The 23,571-nt window shown below is 38.6% G+C and overlaps 1 protein-coding gene across 1 annotated transcript; it reads right to left on the bottom strand.

The window, feature by feature from the left end:
- Window positions 1-508: 508 nt before the first annotated feature.
- On the bottom strand, window positions 509-14,921 carry dhrs3b (dehydrogenase/reductase (SDR family) member 3b). Its single transcript, XM_008409116.2, has 6 exons — window positions 14,155-14,921; window positions 10,337-10,480; window positions 10,087-10,206; window positions 9,438-9,676; window positions 9,204-9,329; window positions 509-9,078 (listed from the first exon to the last, which is right to left on the bottom strand). The coding sequence occupies exons 1-6, from the start codon at window positions 14,347-14,349 to the stop codon at window positions 8,994-8,996; spliced, it is 909 nt and encodes a 302-aa protein (XP_008407338.1). The 5' UTR covers window positions 14,350-14,921; the 3' UTR covers window positions 509-8,993.
- Between the last annotated feature and the right edge of the window lie 8,650 nt (window positions 14,922-23,571).

Raw genomic sequence — 23,571 nt, forward strand, 5'->3', positions numbered from 1 at the left:
TAAAGCAAGGCAGACGAGACCCAAACCCAGAACAATTCAGTCTTTGTGGATCTACTGGAAACTATTGACTGCATCCAAATGACCGTAAGCTGTAGATACAAGCCAGATGTGGAGAATTCCTCGGCCCAGTTCAATCTCAGTCCAGTCTGGCTCATCCAAGCCCAGCAGCAGAGCAGTGGCTGGAAAGGGGGAGTGTAGTTCTGATCATCCTGTTATACAAAACCTGGTCTAATCAAACAAGAGACGTATGTTTCTTCTTGTTCTTTCTCCTTATATGGTTCAAGAAAAACAATGGAAAGAGCTGCAAAATTGCTGCTTCAGGCTTTGGGAGAATTGAAAACAGGTTGCGATGCAGCTATCCTTCTGTTGATAAAATACTTCAGAATATACCTAATCCGGTCTCCTGGGGGCAGTTTTTTAATTGTTGCACATTAGTCATTTTACATATCTTCCTTTTAACCAAATTAACCCCACATGCTCCTATCAAAATTAATGATACTTCATAGAATAATTCAAAGAAATATTTAATCAATTCCAACTGTGACTGTCTGGATGAGTTAGATAACATGTTACGCAAAATGAATTTCATACAATAGTTCAAGCAAGAGACACTACATATGTCCATTTAAAAAAAAATCTAGCTATTGTGTAAGATGGTTCTCCAAAAGGCTGCTATATCATCATTTAAGGTCATCAATGGTCTAAACCAGACACGCTCACCGGGATCTGGTGGAAGACTTATTTGTTCAATTGCAGGCTAATTACAGCAGGCTGCACAACTGCCCCCCACATTCCCAGCTAACCTTTCACCCCTGAGGTGTTGAGAAGGCAATTACTCTTCTTGGCTTCTGTGTGACAGGCACAAATACATTCTGCTTGTTTCCTACATTTCCACTTCTCATTTTTCTTACTTTGTCTTGGAGTCTCTTGGGCTTTTCAAGCACTTAGAAAATGTACAAGTGCATCGTAAACTCAAAAACCAATCCTTTGGTTAGGTGAAAAGTCGTATATTGGAAAACTTTTTGTTTTGTGTCTTTGGGATTTTCATTTCTTTTTTACTTAGACTTTTAGTGAATGTTTTTGTTCTTAAATATTTAAATATGTACTGTAGGATGCTTTTCTTTACACACACATTTTTTAAAAAGACACACAGCCTTTAATATTTTCATTGCCTGGCACCTGATGTAAATCAAACAAGTTTTTTATCCTGTTTTTGGATGATTAGATCACCGTATTTTGCCAAACGCTTGAATGATATGAAAGTTGGCTTTTTTACATATTTTTTATTACTTTCCAGAAAAATGCAATTGCAATTACAATGCATTTACTCAGTTTTGGAAAGCCAAGATGAGAATGTCATTGGTTTATAAATTTCTGATTAGTTCATTTGCAACATTTAAGTTAAACGGAATAACATGTGTAGATGTATTTTAAGAAAGTGCATCAAGTAAGAAAGTACAACTTGTTGTAAGATATCCAGAGAAATTTGAGGACAAAGAGTGGTGGGGGGATTAAAGGTTTGCAATAGGAGGGTACCAATATTATCTCTTAATAATTAAAAGTTGAGTTACACTTTAAATATGATTTTCTTTTCTTGTTTTCTTTTTGCTAAGACATGCAAACATCAAGCTGATCCACCTCTTTGAAAACAGTGCTTTCCAGCTCCCTTGTCCTGTTTCACAAGCCACATCCTCTTTTCCAAACCTATGGTTACAGCCCTCCAGAGGGATGCTTTCATCCTGACGCACACTGTGTGTTTGGTCTGTTTCCATTTAGCTAAGTTCAGGTGTAGTTCACAGAGACCGCAAGCGCTGATCACATGACTTGTATGCAGGCTAAGGAAGGTCTTTGTGTAATATTGCTATGTAAGGGACTGAGAGCTTCTTAGCTCAGAAAGTAAAAAAAAAAAGTTCCTCAACAATTACATTTAAGCAATGAGAATGTTCTTCATATTTAAATTAAACCAGTGAAACTTACTTGGAGTCTTTAACCCTCATGACTCCCTGGGTATTGACGATATCAGAGCTGTAGGAAAATGGTTGTTTAAGCTTTTCAGATCTGCTCTGATGTTCAGTTTAGAGAGATAAGAAACTAGTGCCCTCTATCTGACCCACATCTGATTCACCTTGAGTAAAGCGGCCTGCTGGTAAGACATCAGACCAAAAAGTTCGCACATGTGAATGTTGTGTAATCTGTGAAGAAGGTGGACTGTAATAAATAAGTCTGGTTGAAGTGGTGCATCTGGGAACAACATTTTTCAGAAGAGCTCTCCTGACATGATGCCTGGTGGGCTTTATAAATATCTTGAGCCCGTCCGTGCAAAGTGAACTGTGTTTCACCCTCCCACACCCTTCCCCTTTGAGTGTTTGCCTTCTGCTCGCAGTGAAAAGGAGGCCTTACTTTGCTTTGTTTGTCCCTCAGCTCTTACCTCCCACTTTCTCCCTGTTAACTGTCAGTGTTCAAAAGCAGAACACTGGAAACCACATGTGAAACAGAGACTCGTGGTTTCACAGTAGAGAGTCATGTCCCCCAGGCATATTTTTATGCTCTATAGGCACCCAGGAAGACAAGCAATTAAAATGCTCCTTCTCTGCTTTTTCTTTCACTCTGCTTTTGAGATTTGTGGTGTATCGCATAACAAAATCTATAGAACATTCACCTTTAAAATGGCAAATTGTCTTATAAAAAGTACATTGCAAGAGGTTGAATGCTCCTGTTGAGCCATTTTTTTGCTTCTTTCCTTTGCTATTTCACAACAGCACTAAATACTGTATCTGTAATTTTTTTGTATTGGTGTGATTTACATTTCCAACAAATTTTCTCAGCATTAAGCAGGTGTTCATTGTGATAATTTATCGACTGGTATATATAATAGATATTTTAACCCCAGGGGTTAAGGTAACTTGCAATGTGAAAAGAGAAACTGATATTATTGTCAGTGAACTATTTTGTTTAAAGAACAAGGTTTCATAAAAGTCTGAGCTCCAGAGCCCACATTTGTGGAGACCACAAATGGGAACAGAGCACTGTTTATATAGAAACGTATATAAAGTTATGGCTTGAAATTGTGCTTCAGATTTATATCTAGCTTTAAAAAGCTCCATTCTTTAAAACATCACTTGAGATGACATTTCTTGAGGTAATTTGAAATTGTTGCAGTTATTACCTGGAACAATATTCTTTACTAGTCTTTTTTTGTTTTTGTTTATTTGCTATAAGCAGCTATCTTTAAGAGTGTACCCTGAAAACAGCTACTGTGGACAGAGATCTTCCAACAATACATCAGAAGCTCAAAAAGACCATCTAAACAAACTACTTCACACAACTAATCATTCATTCGTGGGTTGCAGCCTATTTTGTGTATTCATATGGAGTCCCTGAATGTGTTTTGGAGGACTGACACCCTCCGAGTTTGCTGCTCCCTTTAACCTTTAACACTACTGTGTATAATAACTCTTACAGTTTGACAGGTCAACTGAGGCGTCACGCCTGGCTCCTTGCTGTGGGTTAGGGCTGAGGCTTTTTATCATAGTACCTACTCAGTGATGGATGAACCCCAACAGCAAACTGGAGAGAGGACCAAGGCATTGTTCAGAGAAAGCGGAAAAGGTCTTGTAACAAATATTACTTCACTGAACTCTGCTACCTCCTTGTTGCCCCTTGCTACATTCTCATTTATGTATCCACTTAAGGTTGTGTTCACAAAGCGCACAGACCTTATAGGGTTTATTGCAGGTAATAGTCTGCTGCTCACATATCTGATAGCTCTTGTCTTGAGTGTGTTAGAGTAGAGCAAAGCGGAAGGATTTTTCTCAGGAATGTTACTGCAAATGTGACACATGTTGTGTAGAATTTGAAGAAGAATAAACAGTTCCTATGTTTTAGCAATAGGGAAAAAAAGAAAAATTGTAATGAAGTAGATTTATTGCATATAGCAGAGCCATAGCTTCAAAGTCACAGAGAAATGTCTCCAAAGAAAACCAATGTCACTGAATCTGCAAGTGTATGTGATGCGAATAATGACAGAATCTGGGACTAGCTGAGGTTTCACATGCGTTCAGCATCACTGCAGAGCAACTCAAATGGTCTGCAGATCTGGGATTCTAAACTACATTTAATGGATCATTGAAGACTGACTCTCCAAGCCCCAGCATTGGGATTTTACATGCTTGACCTGCATATAAAAAAACAAACAAAAAAAAAACTGTGTTGCTTTAAAGTACAGAAGAGGAAAAGTCTATGGAATTTAATAGTAAATGTTCAGGATGGGAAAATAATTACTTATAAAATTTGAGGGCTACATTATTTCAAATCAGTATTGAAAGTGAGCATGAAGTTAACTTTACAACATTTCAATCCTGCCACTCAAAGAGAAAACAAATGAGTCCAAAATCTTCTAAGTCTAGAGTATGTCACCCATCCATCAATCTACAATTCACTTAATCCTCCTCAGGGAAGTGGGGGACAGGGGGCTGGTTGTGTGTCTCAGTTATCACAGGGTGAGAGGCAGCATGTATCCTATGCAGGTCACCTAGAGTACAACTCCACAATGAAAATTAACAGACACCTGGGAATGTAGTCACAGCTGGGACAGCCAGAGTCACATATGTCTTCTCTTGTGATCCATCCTAAAACCCACTGCTTCCACCTGCACTTGGTCAATAACCTTTGAGCTGACAGCGCTCAAAAAGGGAAAAGACTTTCCAAGCCCCACTTTGATTTATTCTGTTTTTTGGCTAACCCTGCACTGAACCTGTCCCGGGAGATTTCCAGCCATTTTAGCCCTCCTTTTCCAGCATACGTGCACAACATGCCTCCTCGACCTAGTTCCATCCCAACACGCTGCTTCTCCCACTGCTTTCGCAACAGCCCATGGAGAGAATGAGAAACAGGCCCCTAGAAGGAGGCTCGGATTCATTCTCAGCAGTGCCTTCTTTCCCCTGTTCCCTTTCCATCTGAGCTCATGTGGGTCACTTACTGATCACTATGAGCGGCCCTATCGTGAGCACACAGGAGGGCATCTATGGTTCGCTGGGATTCAAATGACTGTTTATGACCCTTGTCTGGCAGCCAAAGGCCAAGCACTCTCCCAGTGTTTAAAACCACTCTGGCTTGAGTTCAGACATGGGGTGTCTCTTCTTGTGATTGAAGCTGTGGCCACCATTCCCTTTCATTCCTCTTGCACTAGAAATTGGAGAATTGTTTTGAAGAGTGTGCTCTGTCTGTGTTTATTTCAGAGAACCAAAGAATTCTGCTGGCAGAATACATGAATCTGCATTTTTATACCACATGTGTGTGTATTGACTATTTTATTTACAGACTATTTGCTTCATGGTTAACCACGCTGCATAGAGTAGGCATGTTTGATGAATTAGCCCTAAGCTGTGCTCTGGTCAATTTTCCCTGAATGCCAGTCTAAGAAGAACAAAAATTAGAACATACTAATTAGTGAAAAGAAAACTTGTTTCCAATCTTTATGGTAACCTAAGCAATATCTTAGTATTTTAATTCCATCTATTTTTTATATAATTGCAGTAATCTTTAGAATTTTTTTTCACATTTTATCACATTACAACTTCAAGCTTACATAAGTTTGTGTTGGGTCTATCTATAACAGACCAAGAAAATTGTAAATGCAAAACTTTGAAGATGAAGGAAAGTGATGTCATTCCATATTTTTTTATGAATACAAATCTTGTGCAATGCATTACTTGCAGACGTCAACTAGTTAGTCGACAGATAAATCCTTGTGTGATTCAATCTCAGTACAAATACAGCTGTGCTGTCCTTAGGGGTTAGTTAAGGATATTAATGAACAAACAGTATCATGAAGACCAAAGGAACACACTGAACTGGACATGGATAAAGTTAAGGGTGAGTTTAAAGCAGCATTAGGTTATTAAATAAATATCTCAAGTTTTAATCATGTAAACAGAGCAATCTTTAATCCAGCATCCCAAAATATAAAAGCTCCAAACCAGCCAAGTAAAGCTAACCACTTGAACTGCAAATGGTTAGCATCCGTAGCTCCTGTAGAGGAACCTACTGACAGGATGAGTAGTAGTCATACACTCAATCTGGACTCATGAGAGGTTAGATTGCTCAATTGTTGAAAAGCCAGAAGAAGTTCCATCTTCAGTTTGCCACAAACCACAAGTCATTTAGCAGACAAATGACATCAAGATAAAGCATCTTGCCCTAAATGTAAGTCCCTGTGTGGGACAAACAAAGTACAAACACCATGAAACATGGTGACAGTGACATGCTGTGGAGATGCTTCCTTTCAGTGGCACAGAGAAGCTGATCAGAGTTGATATGAAGAAGGAGGGAGAAAAGCACAGGACAATCTTAAAAGAAATCTTGTCAAAGGTTGCAAAAGGCTGAGTGTTGGGACAGAGCTTCACATTCCAACAGGATGACTTTAATCATGTTTCCAGAGTGACAATGGAATGGTTAGACTAAAGCAAGTTAAAATGTTATAATGGTCTGGTCAAAGTCCAGATATAAATCTGATTGGTAATATGAAGGAAGACAAACTAAATTTCACAATTGCATCCAATTTGACTAAGCTTGAGTTGTTTTTCAAAGACCAATGGAAAAAGTGTCTCTCTATACCTGGGCAAAGAAAGTAGAAACATCTGAAAATACTTCCGGCTGTAAATGGCAAACAGAGGACGTAAAACCTATTGATCCAAGGAAACTTAATACTTTGCCCAACATTTCAAAATAGTGCATAATTGCTACATAATTATGCATTATTTTGTGTTGGCTCATCACATAATTCCCATAAAATATACTGTAGTTTCTGGTTGCAATGCAACAAAATGTGAAAAGTCTTTAAATATGTTTTTCTCAATAAACGTGTTATAAAAAACTCATGCCAGCAGTTTTTAGAGATATGATACACATATGTAATTCATATAACATCTAGCAGATTTATTGTCATATGGTGTTTACTTTTTGATAGTTTGTGTTTTATTTAAGAATAAGTTATGAAGATGGCAGGAAAAGACTTTCAGTTTTAAAAAAAACCTGAGCTCAACAAAATTCATTACAAAAGGTGCAGCTTACTCTTAATACAGCTTGTTTTCTCTGTGATAAACCCTAGTAAAGAATATCTTATAATCATCTCATCAAATATTAACAAAGTCAGATTTACTTTGTTTTAGTTCCAATGTAAAAGAGAATGGAAAGCATAAAACGTAACGATGCTCATTAATTTAAATAGCTTTCCCGTTTGGGTGTTGGTGTAACTAAAGAAAGGAAACTTAACTCCATTTTACATCGACTGTGAAAATACCTTCAGTGCAAACAAATCAAAAACAAATGGTGATAGCTACTTTTATGCTGTCATGCCTAAAATGTAGTTTGCAGTAAACGCAAAACTGACTAAAATGAACAGAAAATATATAAAACTTATTATCTCTGAGCCTTCCCCTAAGCCTGTCTGCCAGGACACAGTGAAGTGCTTGAGATGGTATTTTGCCCTCAATGCAAATTAATTAAGAAAGTAGGAAGATACAGTGGGCTTCTCACACTATCTTGCTAAGATTTAGATAAAGTAATCAATATCACTTTCAGTAGGCAGATTATTTCCCTGTGGAAAAAGCCAGGTTAGCACAGATCCCACCCCCACAATGCTACAGTGAGCTAATTAGCTTCTCAGTTATGGGAGAAACATGAGAGCAGTATTGATATTCACTTATAACCTTAGGCATGGAAGTTAATCAGCACGTTTACCAAAATGTCAAAGTATTCATCTAACAGGCTGGAGTTAACTTGTTTACTGGCTCCGTATTTCACAGCCTCCTTAGATACAATCAATGGTCATTTACTCAAACGTGGTTTAAGGCACTTGTGAGTCAATGCAATGTTTAATTCCAAGATCCTTGCGGATTTATAGAACATGCAGGATCTGTTTAACTTTTTTAAGACTAACGGGTGTTGATTGATCTACCAAGCTCAACTCTGAATTTTATTCTTCAGGGTGAAAAAAGACACATTGATCAAAAAGGTAATTGTGAATTTAGTCAAATCTCGTCTATTGTGTTATTCTTCTTTCCACGTGTTTTGAATTACAGTATTTGAATGTGCTCAGATTCGTATGCTAAAGCGAACCCACATTGTTCCATTCTTCTATTATATATGCCTCTGGGGGTTTGTTTGATCTGCAAACACAAATGTGCCATATTTCCAGACATCTTAACATTGTCTGCGTACGAGTCAAACTGGTTAAATCGAATTTGATATATTATCATCTTCCCCTTAAATAAATAAAATTTCTTTTTGTTGAATAATAAAAGCCTCATGATAACTGCTGGGTGCAATAACTTCAGTGGTCTCACTGCCTGTCCATATTAATTGAATTTTGTGCAAAACCATTTTACCCACATGTGGAGGGCCAAACTGATCTGATTTGGGTTCATTATTTTTCATTGAGAATTACATTACCTTGCACACCTACAGTGTTTTCTGAAAGCTGAGACCAAACAAGAGCACGCCTCAGCCGCCTCCCTAGAGAATGTGTTATGTTTTCGACATCTTTGACACTGCTTTGTGCTCAGAATAAATTCAACTGCTATCACACTTTGAGAGTCACAACCCAGTCGTATAATACTGTGTGGATACTTGGTGTTTTGCCATTTTCATTTTAAACATAAAAGACATTTTATTTCTAAAACTCAGTTTTATTACTTTGCTTTCCTTAAGACCCATTAAAAAGGATTTAAACATTGTAAAAATAGTAAATGTGTCACAAAAACCTTCCCAGAATAACAGCTTGTACAGATGCATGGATTCTGCTTTATACATGTACACACAGGGAGGTGCTTCATGTAGTTTACCGCTTACTTCTACGTGCAGAAGCAGCAACTTTTTATGTTCCTTAAATGTTCATCTTCGATTTCAAAAGAAATCCTTCACCTTTGATTGCTTTAAGGTCCATATTCCCTTTATGTCAACGCAAAGTCTCTCAAGATGCGTACAATCCAGATTTATGTCCTTCCTTTGAATGTATTCATGCAGGTATAACTCCCAGAGAACCTATGGATTTCCTCAAGGGCAACTTGCGGCATGAAGCTGGAGAGTTTGGAGAGACGAGGAACAAAGTGTTCAATAAAAGGCATAACTTAAGGTGAAAATGTTTTTAAAAAGCCCAGATAAAATGAAAAGAACAGAAAATATGAAAAGAGAATTTGTTTTACCTTTTAAGTATAACAAGGGCGTGCATTGTCCAGGGTAAGTAAAGGAAGACCTTGTCAGTTCTGACAGCATCAACAGTCTTCTGGGCAACTACTTCAGGTTTAAGTGGTGGAAAGAGCTGAGGAAACCTAGAAAATAATACATTTAAGATTTGTAGACAAATGGAGCAATCTTATTAAATGAATAACTTTTTTTTATCTGGTTATATAGATTCAGAGCTTCGAGTGTCTACCAACCTGACTCTCATACCCCGAAACATCTCTGTATTGGTGTGGAAAGGAAGCACAGTGGTGCAGCCGACACCGGGACAGTCCAATAGGCCAAGTGTCAAGCTCTCCATGAAGGCCAGTGATGAGGCTTTAGAGGTGCAATAGTCTATGGCCCCAGGGATTGGGGACTGGGACAGGATGGAGTTAATGCACACTACATGGCCGTGTTGTAGTTCCAGCATTCGAGGCAGGAAAGCTTTTGTTGTCTAAAGCATTGACATAAAAAGAGAGAAAGAAGGAAAGAAGACAAATGCAGGAAGGGGAATGAAGAACAGAACCAACATGAGAAACTGTCTGCAGTGTCATTACATATCATATTTCCCATTACATTTAGCTGATAATTCCATTTATGTCTCCTTATGACAAGGTCCTTTTATCTTAATACAGAAAAAAATGCAGAGTTTCAAAACCCCTCCAATGTGTCAGAGACTGAGAGGCAATTTGGAAATTCTTCACTTAACCTGCCATAATAGCAGTCATGACTGACATGTCCGGGGTGCCTTCTGCATACACTTTCATACTATAATCAAAACATTAAAGTAAGGATAATCCACCAGAAGGAATTCCCCTAATTCTCCAGGCAAACAGTCTCTGCTTTGACTTGTGAAATGCTTACCCAAAACTGTCCCAAGGTGTTGATATGTTGAGTTTTTAGAAGAGCATCGTCATCGCTGTCCATCAGACTTTTACCATGCACTACAGCTGCATTGTTCACTAATATCGTAACATCTCCAACCTTGGATAAAAAAAAACACAAGATACCATGGACATTAAAATTTTAATGAAATGCTGGAAAGCAAGAAAATGTTTTAAAGGTAGATGGAATCCCCTCTGCTTGTAGCTTTACAACACTTAGGACAGTTTACCTTTTCTCTCACCACCTTGGCTTGTTTGTACACTTCGTCCCGATTGGCCACATCACATACAAAGTAACAGCATTCTGATCCAGAGAGGGAGATTTCTTCAGCTGTCTCTTTTAAACACTTCTCTGTTCTGCCCCAAAGGATCACCTGAATAGCAGCAAGATTTTTAAAGGTTAGAGACAAATAAAGAGAGGTTCTGCAAAGAAACTGAGCACAACACAAACTAATTAAATGCACTCCTATGTGTACTGTATATTATGTGAGAGAGTCAAAAGGGGATTTACTTATTCTTTATTTGCTATAGTCAGTCTTTGACTGAACATGACATCTTTTATGCAACGTTTTGGCAATAAGACATGTTTCTCTTTTCATTGACAGAACAAAGAGGCCATTTTTACTCAAACAAATAGTCTTCGTACAAGATTAAAGGCTTCGAGGTTGCTGTGAATGAACTGTCTCTTCATCCACCCGTACTCTAAATGAACGCTGGTCATTTGAGCAGGGAACTTGGGGCTGGATGGGGATGGGAAGGAGGGGGACCCAGTGATTGGGCAATTAGATCTGTCAGTCTTTGGGGTCAGGGAAAGGTAATGAAATCACGGGGTCAGCCATCCTCATCTCTCAAATACAAATTCTCAAAGAGATTACACAGCTTGTTGGGCAGATGAGCCTTGTCATTGCTGGTAAGGGAGTCGGAAGACAATGTGTGTGTGAAGAGCTGAGGATGTCAGTGCAGGCTTTGGCTGGTTGCCCATGACTGTGAGGATAGCACTGGGCAAAAATATCCACAGTAAAGTGATCTTGCATATTTAAGTCAGGAAGCGTGTAGACAGCAAGGCTGCTTCTTAGCCCAATGTCCAGCCTGGAATTTCATATTATTTTGCCAATATTTATTTGTAAACACCCATTTAGTCAGTTGGTATGCAGGAATTTACATTGACTTTGAGATATGATTCTGAAATATGTCATTACAGAACTTATATCTGACAATTTTGCAGAAACTGGATATTTTTTTACAGTGTCTGTGTTCTAGATATATGACTGCACAATCTAGAAGTCCACTATTTGTAGAGGCGAATCAAAGTCAGTGACTCTATACAGTCAACTAAGGTGTCTTAGTTAACGTTTTGCCAACTGGCATTATAATTTGAAATGGACTCCTTTGTAATATAACTATGATTGAACTAGAAAGTATGTAATTAAGATTTAATAATTCCATATGATTGGATAACTGATCATATAGTTCTGCATGTGGATGGGATCTAATTACCTTGAGATGGCATTTGGTGTGAATTAGTGCTGAATAAATAAACTCAATTGGAATGGAACCAAATATAGTATAGTCAGAAAACAATGGAAGATCTTCAGATCCAGTCTGTTCACATTATAATTCTCCTTGGTAGTGTTCTGGTTAATGGTGAACATGGTAGATTACCATAAACAAATATTTAAGCAATATAGTTTTGGGGCACCACAGATTACAGTCTTCAATGTGCTCTTCAATTCAGAACTGTTGGCAATCAGGAGTTTGCCTCCTTCTGAAAACAGTTCTCGTTTGATTGGGGTTTTGTTTGTTTGCTTCATTTGCAAGGCCATTTATGTAATCACTGAAGGAAGACAGGTCTTGATAAATAATTTAAAGCTTTTAATAGGATTTGAGCCAGACAAATAAAGTTGACAGTTCTCATTAAAACTCTGCACTTAAAGCCATGTTCTCCTGTTAAAACATTATTTAATTTATCAGTTTATCACCCGTCAAAGCACACAGGACAATCAGAGCAAGCACACATTGGCCAAATTGATATCCGGATGTTTTTAATTGTTCTTGCAAAAGCAGTGTTCTTTGGTGATTTCTACAACAAGGCATGCCTAACAAGACATAATGTCAACACACGAATCAAGTAAAAGCTCTCTAATCAACAAATGAATGTGGTAGAGCTTGAAAGAAATTCTTGACAGAGATAGAGCACGTCACTCGATACAGACTGAGGCACAACTCTCTGTGTACTGAGTTGCTTCAGCTGAATTACACTGATACTTTATCTCCCAAGTCTCAATGTATGGGTGGGTATGAACCCTCCTTTTCACACCCATTGTATGAGCCAGCAGAGAGGCGGCACACAGAGGGGGCAGCAGGAGTTCAGGAGGCAGTCGCCTGCCGCTGTCTAATTACTGCAGAGACAGCAAGGTCAGTTGCAGGGCAATACCCAGCTGGGAGTGGTGTGCTTCCCGCCTCAAGCACAACACAAGCACAACCACACAGACCTGTTGTCTGTGTAATGCTTTGGTTCACCTTCCACGTGAAGGTTTACTTGTGTTGTTGACAGCTACTTTTCTTTCTAAAGTTGGTTTCAAAAAGGATATTTGAAGAAATGTACTTTTTAAATTTGTCAATACTTTGACTATCTTGAAACTTTTACTACATTCTTGCTTTGCAAACATGAGTTTCCCTTTGCAAAACATGTGACATATGCCAACTTGCTCACAGTTGAATCTACCCCTCTTCACCTTGATAAATTCTTAAAGTTATAGACATCTTAGCCTACATCAATCAAAGGTCTGACCAAAAGAAAACCAGGGAATTTTGACTTCCAGTCACAATGGGGCTGAAACTGGGGTGAGTGCAAAGTTCACATAGGTCAGTCATCTCCATAATTGCCCACCTATTTCCTTCTAGCATCTCTTTATCCACAGAGCAATTGTTACAGACATTACCAAAGGTGTTGCTTTCAAAGCCCTCACGCCTTGATAATAGTCAACAATGAGGTGCTGAAAAGCATAGCGACATCCTTTGTTGTGCAGCTGCAAAGTAATGCTTTTTAAATCAACTGGTTTCTTCTTGCTCATTCCCCTAGGATGTGGCATCAAAAGATGCAGGAAAACAATTCATGTTTCAGTGAACTTTCAGCAATGTTTTCAAGCTGGCAAAATTGTGTTTCAAAAGATCATTTGAGCTGCAATGCCTGTGTCACACATATACAGATGATTGCAGTCATCAGCTTTCAATTGGTCTGCTCAATGTGGGTTGAAATTACAACATTTTTAACCCATGTGTAACGAAGGCGACCATACGAGGTGATCAAAAACAGCTTCTCCATTAACACAACCCTATTAAAGAGACAACAGTAATTTTCAAGCACTTGGCTGTGCAATGTTCATCTTCAAGATTAGTAGACAAACCACTGGTGGATTGTTATCCTTAGCACAAAGCAGTCAGCAAAGCATTTCGGATCCAAGCAGAAGCTCTTGGTTACGACTGACAGAGGATAGGAGTTTTTGGTTGAGATGGCAAAAATGGGCTCCATTACTACTGAAAATCATAATAGAGTAAAATATAACTTTCAGGGATAGGAAATTACTGTAATTTGAAATTGGACTGTTCTAAAGCATTTCTCATGGTCTCCCTGTGTTCCAGACTTGTACTAAGTATTAACTCACAAGAGACAAATTAGAAATGCTTACAAAGCCATTTTCGAATCTGCAGGAACTGCTTCAATAATGCATTTTTCCCTCTGTAAGGTTCATCTTAGTTTGCATTTACTCTAAGACATCCCACGTTCTAATGCAATGCATGAAAACATCTCTATTGTGGCTTTCAAAACAGAATAAACTTGTGTGGATATGCTGGTAGATTTTCCAGCAGATGAAATTTCACAAATAGAAAAAATAAAAGTAGGACAGGTCACTGATCTGTTATGGCTGTGAATAGCTCACAGAGTTATGCAGAACTTTTGCGCACAAACCATTCCCCAACTCCACCTTGTAAAAATAAAAAACACAGTATGACAAAATGTATGCATTATGTTGTCTAATTACTTTACCTTTTTGGCTCCTTGCTTGGCGAACTCCTTGGCCAGGTGACGTCCAATCCCTCGACCTCCACCGGTGATCAATACCACCTCCTTACTCAAGTCCTTCTTGCTGCTTGGCAACAGCGACAACAAACTTGCCCGGACTATGTGATAAAACATTTGGATCGGGAAGAAAAGCATACGAAATGCGCTTTTCAGCTCCATCTCGCAAAGTGGCCACAGACAGCAGACAAGTAATGCGCTGACTAGCTCTAATGTCCTCCAAACAGTGCGCCGCGGGAGATATCTGCAAATATATATATATATATATATATATATATATTTTTTTTTTTTTTTTATCTACAGCCTCAGAAAGTTTTTCATGAGCAAATCGGACGCGGGATGTTAAATAATGAAACCCAGAAGTGCGTTTGTTTTGAGCGCTTTGACATCCTCGAAGGGCATCAGGCTCTTGAAAAGTCTGAGTAATCACTCATCTTTGCTTGTCAGCCACCGAGTGAGACGCAGAAGCGTGAAAGACAAATCCAAGCGACGCAGTGTGTTGTTGTGCGCTACTGAAACCGCCGCGGTCTTTGGTGTTGTGTTCCTGTCCTGTCCTGCTTTATATATTACCCCCTCTTCCTAGACTTTGCGCTATTTTCACTAGTGGAAAGTCCTGGTGAACCTAGAGGGGCGGATTGTAAGGGTATTAATCCTGATTGACATGTTAAGTGTGGATGAATATTTTGCTCCAGTGCCCGTCTGCCCTGACTGGTTGCGTACTTGCATCTTCCCCACCCCCTTTATGTGTCTACAGCAGCGCTGGTTCTCAATCTGTGGTCCAGCTCCCCCCTCCAGCGGTAACCCCCTGCGCGTCCCAGGTGGGAGCTCAGTCTGCTTTGGGAAAATTTAACTTTGTAATCCCGTTGACCTGAATTTAACCTCATTGCATAAGTAACAGAATAACAGTAGTGTTGCAATCGCTCAACAGCAGTAAGACGATACAAAACTCACTTAGGATTTGCTGGGTAAAAAGGTTTGAGGGAGTTTTAGGCAATGTCCGAAAAGTAGCTGGGCAATTACACTATAACTCAACCAACTGCCCACAATTAATTACGCTTAACAATGCAAGCAAATGGTGCATGTGACGTGCAAACAAACATAGCCACGAGAAAGCAGTGAGGGCTTTTTTTTTTACGGCTCTCTTATGTAAATCTGTGAAGTGGAGGGAAAATACTTGTTTAAAAACAAATAAATCAATAAATAACAAGAAATAAAACCCGATTTCCCCATCTCGTTTTTGATTTGAAATCCTATGATGAATTCCTGTGCCACAAACTCCCTCCAGAAGTCTACTAATGAGTGAATAAAACCCTCCAGTGTGATACTTGATCTCAGTATAAATACACATGTTCTGTGATGGCCATAAAAAAAATAGACAGAGAACATTAGCAAAGATCAAGCATTGTATTGTGAATAGATGTAAATCAGAGTTAGGTTTTAAAACTACTACCCAAGCTTTGAACATCTGACAGAGTACTGCACATTCCATCATCTAAAAATAGGAGTATACAGTCACAACTGCTAACCTAAAAAAGATATGGCTTACCAACCGAGAGGCAGAAGTGGATAACAATTTGAGAAGTAAGAAATGGTCCCACGGAATCTGTGAAAAATTCAACTATTTGTCATTAACTCCATTAATCTGACGTTCATGGACAAGTGGCCACCAGAAAGCCAAAAGAAAACAATCTAAGACTAAGGCACATGTGCAGAATCCTATTTGTAACATTGCACATGACTCTGAACACAACATCCTTGTGGTGACACATGGTGATAGCAGTACCAGAGGAGCTAAATACAGGACAGCCCTGCAAGAAAACCTGAGAAACTACAAAAGACTAACACTGACGTGTAGATTCACCCTCTAGCAGGACCAGTGGCGCAAAAAGTGGGTATGCAGGGTATGCAACGCATAGGGGCGCAGCACCAGAGGGGGCGCCAAAACCCCGCCTGGAGGGGGCGGCGCGCCGATGATGTTTTGCCGTACACTAATGCGCGCCTTACGCTCCTTCACCGCACATAACGAGGTAAATGTAGCGAGTTTTACCCTTCACGTATCGTCGCCTCGGGGGGGGGGGGGGGGGGGTGGGGGGTGCTGAGTGAGCGTCGCTCCTTCACCCTGACGTTCCGTCCCTCGGTCGGGGGGGGGGGGGGGGGGGGGGGGGCGCCGATCTATGTTTTTGCATCCACCTGAATAATGTGTAGTTGCGCCACTGAGCAGGACCACAACCCCGAACATGCCAGAACCTTACTGAAGTGGTTTAGATGAATGCCTATTTGTGATTGAGAATGGACTAATTAAAATCCAGACCTACGTCCAATTTATAATCTGGCTTAAATAGACATGAAAATAGCTGTTCACGGATGCCTTTACATTTAGTTGTTGCGAAGAAAAACGGACAAAAGTTTCACAATCTAGAAATCTTGTTTTTAAAGTCTTGTGCATTTTTGTGGCTGCCCTGGGTGAGCTGTTGATGTGTTATTGGAGTAAATTAGTGTACCAGCCACTGCCAGGAAGGTTCACCACTGTTCCATGCTTTCTCCATTTGTGGACAATTTGATGGTTCACTTGAGCCTCAAATAATCAGAAATGTCTTGTAACATTTTCCAAATGGATAAATGTCAGTGAATTTGCTTCTTATTTGTTCCTGATTTTATTTAGGTTGGATTATTAATGTATTTGCACATATTAGGTTAGTTTGGACAGTTTTGTTCCCTAATAAATGAAATCATCATTTGAAAAATTATACTGTATTTACACAAGCTTACATTGTTCAATATTCAACTCATTTGAAACATTGGGAAAAAAAATACTGTAATGGGGAGAAATATTTTTGAGACCAATCTACACACCACACTTTTCAGATTTTTATTAACAAATAGACATTTTTTTCTCTATATATACCTACCTGCTTATGCAACCATAGTGCTAGCTTGCTGTGTAAGCCTAATTTGTTGCAACAGTATTTTGGAAGTTGGTTACTCTTTTTTGATAAGTGTGAAATTTAGTATATAGGTCACACTCACTCTCACACAGCTGTCGGTCTTACTTGCAGAAAAATGTATGCATAGCTAAAAAAAAATGAATTAATGGACCTCAGACAAAATTCCAGTCTGTGATGTTTGGCCTTGACACTGTGATTTTTACCAGGAGTCACTGAAGGCTTTTTCAGCAACTGGTTTTAAAGAGCAACCTCACAATGGTTGCTTTGTGTTAGACTGAACTACTTAGAGGAAGCAGAGGGGCTCTGAGGGCTTTGCTGCAAACTCTGGAACAACCCATGTCCAGATGAGATGCTGTCCTTACTTTGGAAATTTCTGAAATGTTCAGAAATGTAATTGCTTTATTAAATATTCTCATCTAAGGTTGTATGTTGTCAAATGATCCAATTTCAATTACAGGACATTACATAACAAAATTCTGTTCATACCACAGTATGTGTTTTTTAGACATATTGCAAAAGATGAGTATACGAGTTATCTCAGTAGTTGCTGCCCATTTATACCCAAGCTATCACTGCCATCTACAGATTAGCAGTGAAAGTTCAGATATAAGCGTTTCCAGACAGCCTGCTTGGGGAAGCCTCAGAATGTTTTCTTCCAAATACACACAGTAAGAAGGCGCCCTGCAGCAAAAGCAGTTTGAAATAAATGGGTTTGTCGTGGCATCAAGAGGATAAAAAAAAACAGGCTAAAACTTTTCCGGATATGTCTGAAAATGTTTCTGCTGGAACTCAACTATACTGGTTTTCTTAAACAAGACATAACTGAAATGTTTCTGTGCAATATTCAACTTTTAATATAAGGGATTTATTTGAACAACCCACATGTAGTTTTATTACACAGCCATGGCATACAGTATATTGAAGGATAAAATAATTTTTGCTGTGCATCAGGCAGTTAAAGATTTGTTTGAAACAAAGGTCAGAATATATTGTATGCAGATGTGGGAAGGAGAAAAGAGACTCAAAGCAGGTAGATAAAACATTTTCCCCTAATGACTTACCTTCAGCCTAGCAGACCAGCTACACCATGGACATTGGCTCGACAATTTTAATAATTGGCTTTGCTGCTCTTGCTGCAGCCCTCATCCCTCTTGTAATTGGACTCGTGTACTGCTGATGAATTCAGACATTCCTCGTGGGGCTTCAAATAGTGGTAAGCTGCACATGGTTCGGGGTTTGTTTGTTGGCATGGCAATTGTGGTCAGCATCAGCATGATTGGAACGGTGCTCATTGTGTTTCTGTCATGTTTTTTTTTTATTTTACATGAATACAAATATTGTTTTTATTTTTAAAACTAGATCCAAGACTTCTTTTAATCCAACTTTTTTATGCTGTGCTGCTGTCCTTTCTTTGTCCTCCAGCAGCTGATAAAACCAAGATGAGAGAAATTTTAGATAAGAAATCACGTCTACCAGAGCTGCTCAGAGACACAAAGTCGTGTATTTCCCTTCTTTGATGTTGTCATACTAAACACGGTCTCTCAGAGAGAATAACCTTCAGTTTGACTTTGCCCATCAAGAACACTCTTTTTCTTGTTTGTTTTTACTGTTTCTCCCTTTTGTTGTAGATCTGTGGTTTCTCTGCTGACATGTTTGGATCCAGCATTGTTTGGGCAAAGGTCATCAAGTCAGCTATAACAATAGTTTAAGATGTGCGTATTTGACTTGTTTGGCACATATTCCCACAGAGTAAAGACCTTCTGATGTGCCTGTTGCAGGGTAAAGTTATTTTAACACCTATTGTGTCTTTATTCCTGGTCCAATTAACAATTCAGTTCTTTTGGGATATCTACACTTTTCTTTCACAATTCAGTGTATTAAATAAGCCAGACATTTTGAATGACATGCTCTGCTTCTCATCTTTGATGTTGCTGAGAATGTAAAGAAGAGCAACTACTTCTTTATATCAATGAAAAATTAATTTCTTCTGAACTGGCACATCCTCTAATCATGTCACGTAAATATGTATTTTGTTTGTGATGCCTTTCACCTTCACTGTAACTTCATTGTCCTTGTGAGTGAGTTACCAGAAACTGTGACATATTTTCGTCTGACCATATTTCTATCAGAGCTTTTGTCTCGTCTTCACGCCACGTCGAAAAGCAAGCCAGTACTAACACCTATTTTTCTACGTCGGTTTTGGTTGTTTTTAATGACAATACACATGGTTGTATTCTGCATATGTTCTAGTGAAGTGAGCTGAGAACTATAGTTTTAGGTAGAACAAAATTAGCTTCTTTGATCCACAACCAAGTTCAATCATTCAAGCCTCTCCAAATAAGCCGATTTTTCAGTTCACTAGGGCTGGTGTGAATGCACCAGACGAAATATCGTAGCTTGAGAAAACCTCTAATGTACGGCGATGGCAGTTTGTGGGGATTGGGCAGAATCCTTGAATTAATTTATTCAGGGACAAAAGCATTCATATGTTCTCTTACATGAAAAGTATGTAGCTTTAAACAAAATTAAACTACTAAATCAGATTAATAGATTAATTCAAATGGATTCTTCAGAAAAATAATAACAATAGCTAAAGTAATTCAAACTCAGCTGGACTGAAATGGGGAGGCTGTACTAACCTCCCCACCTACCTACGATTCTCTAACTATTCAAGTTATGTATCTGTCGTACAGAAAAACAATTCACATCATTCATTTAAAAAAGAGCAGGATTTTTTTTTGTTGACAATGCAAAAGTTTATTTTAAAATCACCAATAATTTGCATAGAAAATCACCCTGAAATACTACTTGAATTGAAATGTAGGCATAATATGAAAAGGATAAAAGTAATATAATAAAAAATACTGGCGTGGTCTATGATAATTCATAGACCATAATTCTCTCTCTCTCTCTCTCTCTCTCTCTCTCTCTCTCTTCTTTTACACCTCTTAGCCACCAATTAGCCCCTGATCACAGGGATCCTGCCGAGTGACTATAGGTCTGGAACATGTCATTTCCTGTCTGTGACTGTGACAGAGTTTAGTCTGGACTCTAACAGAGTTGCAGTCAGAGAGGACAGCAGAGGGGCTACCCTGGCTGCCGTGCTTTGCCAAAAGCTGGCAAGGAGAGAGGGCAGACATCTGTCATTCCCCTGCACTCAGCTCCTAATCTACCCAGTTCCTACAGATGGCATATTTCAAACTGCCCTTATAGTAGTAAAATCGTGCTGTGGCCATATTGTTTTATGGCTGAATGGCATTCTATTTTCAGCACAACCTGGAGACTTGTATGTTTGCTGAGAAGTGCTCAGAAGGAATCACACACCCACTGAGTTTAGGCCATGCCATGAAAATTGTCTCTTCTTTTCCAACATAGAGCCTTGGAAGCATTGCAGCCCCAGAAGATGTTATAGAGTGTAACACAAAGAAAGCTGTTTAGAGTCATGATATTTTACCGTTGCTTATTTACAGACAGATGGTGCTATCATTCTAAAACCCACTGCTCCTGTGACCATCTGACAACATGCAGTGAATGGTTTCCAAAATGTTAATGTTTTTAATCGGGTCGATCACACCTTTTCTTTTCCGGTGTAAATATTACTGATATTTTATTATATTTTCTATCTTGTTCCAAATTTTATGACACAATGGGAAATATTGTAATCTAATATTTCCCATCACAAAACATTGCCTTGAAGAATGTCCACCACAACTGGAAAAAAATACTGCTGAAAGAGAAATATTATAACTCAACACAAAAGTATGTATGTCTTTAATGTTAACACGTAAGACGTCTCCCATTTGCAAACAGTAAACCCAGCTTACCTTATTTTTAGTGTTTGCTGTGTCCATGGCAACCAAGCTTTACTTTGTTTCCTCCACTAAGGGATCATGTGACTACATGCTGTCTTTTTGATTTGCCAGCCTTGCTCAGAAAATGCTGCATATTTGACAGTGGGTGAAGTATGGACCAAAAGGATATGGAAAAGGAGAAATGGACCCAAATCTCATGGAGAATAGAACAAAGATATAAAAATAGAGTGCTGACAGGTAACTGGACTGAAGGAAGACTTCAGCGAAGGTGATGCTATTATTGACCTACATACTTTAATTCACTGCAGTAATTCAACATTGCATGTTAATCTATCAAATTCTCTTTTATCAGAAAATACAGATTATTGTTTAATCCTGAATTCTAATTGCTATGGTCTGGTTGCTGTAGCATTATTTGTTTTAGAACCTCATCAGCTAATATTAAGATAAATTGCAAAGTTATTAAGGCTTGGTTGATCTAACATCAGCTCAGCATTTTAAGAGGACTGGCTCAAACTGAAGACTGATTGTATCGACTAGAGGTTCAGTTATCGACTCCTGGTTCAGAACTTAGGAGGCAAAATGACTTAAAGAATACTGTGCAACAGAGTGGGTCGATAGTGAAATGTGAGCTTTGCTGATCTTGGAGCTAGGCTCATTGCTCAAGCCTCTGTATATCCCCCTTCCCTCATTCCTCTTTGCTGTCTGTGTCTGTTTATTCCTTCTGACATAGTTCACTCGAGAGCCAAAGATAGCTAACAGCACCAGCCGTGTAGACTACAGGCCCCACTGGGACTTTAAGCCAGACGTCTTTGAGAGAAGATCTGCCCTGCTGAGAGCTGAGGTCAGCCCTTAACTGCTCATTCAGGGTATTAACATCAATTGAATGCCTGTCACAACTGTGTGAGTCAGGCCTTTCTTCTATAAATTGTAGACTTTTGCATAATATTGATGGCCAAGATAAAGGCCTGTGATAAAACTCCTTGTGAATGCAAGTTTCTGTTAAGACTCAGCAGTCATGAAAAATCTGTAAAATCATCAGTCCTAAAAGGCACTTAGAGGCTAGTTAGAGCAATTTGCTTGTGTCACATGGTAAGCCTTTTGAAGAGCATTGAAAAAGAATAGGTCATGCCCTGCATAACTTAATCGCATGAGGCTGTGTGCAACGCTTGTTTATATTGTTATCCATGGACTGCCGTAAAGGATTGTGTTTGACCACCACTCTTCATTGCCCTCACTTTATTTGGCAACAGACTATGAACAGCTCTATGCACATAAAATCGATAGTTCTTTGCCAACACTACAACCCTAGAATCCCAGCACCACCTTTCAGTCTGGGAGGTTGAACAAGCCAATTCCTGGTAAGACGACAATTTAATATGTAAATAAGGTTGTGATGTAGAGATTATATGCGTGAAGCATGCTGTGAAGTACCAATATTGGTATCCATGTCTTTTATGGCATTGAAAAAATTAATTAAACTCTGTTCATTGACATTTAAAACCAGTGTCCCAGATGTATTTTATTGCTCCAATTCAGTCAGGTGTGTAATCACTGACTGCTGTAACATGACGGTTTTCTTTCTATTCTTTTTACAATGTTTTCAATCAACTCAGGCCTAATGTAGTCGATGGATGACTATTAGAAATAGCAGAAATCACAACTTCCATTGGTGATCACTTATAGGTCAGGATACCAAAATCACTTGGTGCCCGTTATTGACAATGAATACGTTGTCAATAACAACAATGATCTAAATCTGAGCGAGAATCCATATTTACAGGTTTCAGATTATTGTTTTACTCAAGATGTGATGACAAAACAAAATTGGCAGAAGATTATGGTTGAAGATTGTTTTCCATTGTTTTTATGTTTGGAGTGTTTTGGAGTTTTAAGTCATATTTTCATTATTAAAATTGAAACATTCTTAACTGAAAATACAGCTTAGGAATTTAAAACAATAAAAATGTATATATATATATATATATATATATATATATATATATATATATATATATATATATATATATATATATATATATATTTCTGTGAAGATGTTTGTCGATTAAGTGCACAAGTGTTCACAATGCAGGAAGAAAAAAGGACAACTGAATAAATAAAAGATATCTCTGGTATCTAAATCACACCAGATATATGGAAGTTATGAAAAAAGACAAATACGAAATAACTGTTCAAAATTGATCTGATGGTAATGAGGTAAATCAGAAGCCTCTAAGGAGACGTGCTTTCACTTCCTGCTTCCTTCCTGATCAGGTTTGTTTCTTCCTGTGTAACCTGGTTAATCATACTACTGCACCACTCCATAAGTGTCCCAAGAGCCTTACGTCCTTGTGTTATGGTAAGTCTTCAACCGCATTCATGAAAGCACACTATTGTTAGCTTTCTGAACCACATGATGGCGCTATAGCGGCATATCACTCCAAATCTTTCAGGTGTGCAGCTTCAGTTTGTATTGTGAGAAACTTCATTGCAAAATAAATTTCAGTACGTTAATAATGTTTACAATACATTGTTTAGATTACACTTATCTTCCTGTCACCTGTTTCAAGAAAAACAAAAATCAAGAGGTTTCTTGTTGACAATCAATAACAGTGGGTTCATGAACA

The sequence above is a fragment of the Poecilia reticulata genome, chromosome 5 (assembly GCF_904066995.2).
Source record: "Poecilia reticulata chromosome 5, P_reticulata-male-v2, whole genome shotgun sequence".
Lineage (NCBI taxonomy): Eukaryota > Metazoa > Chordata > Actinopteri > Cyprinodontiformes > Poeciliidae > Poecilia > Poecilia reticulata.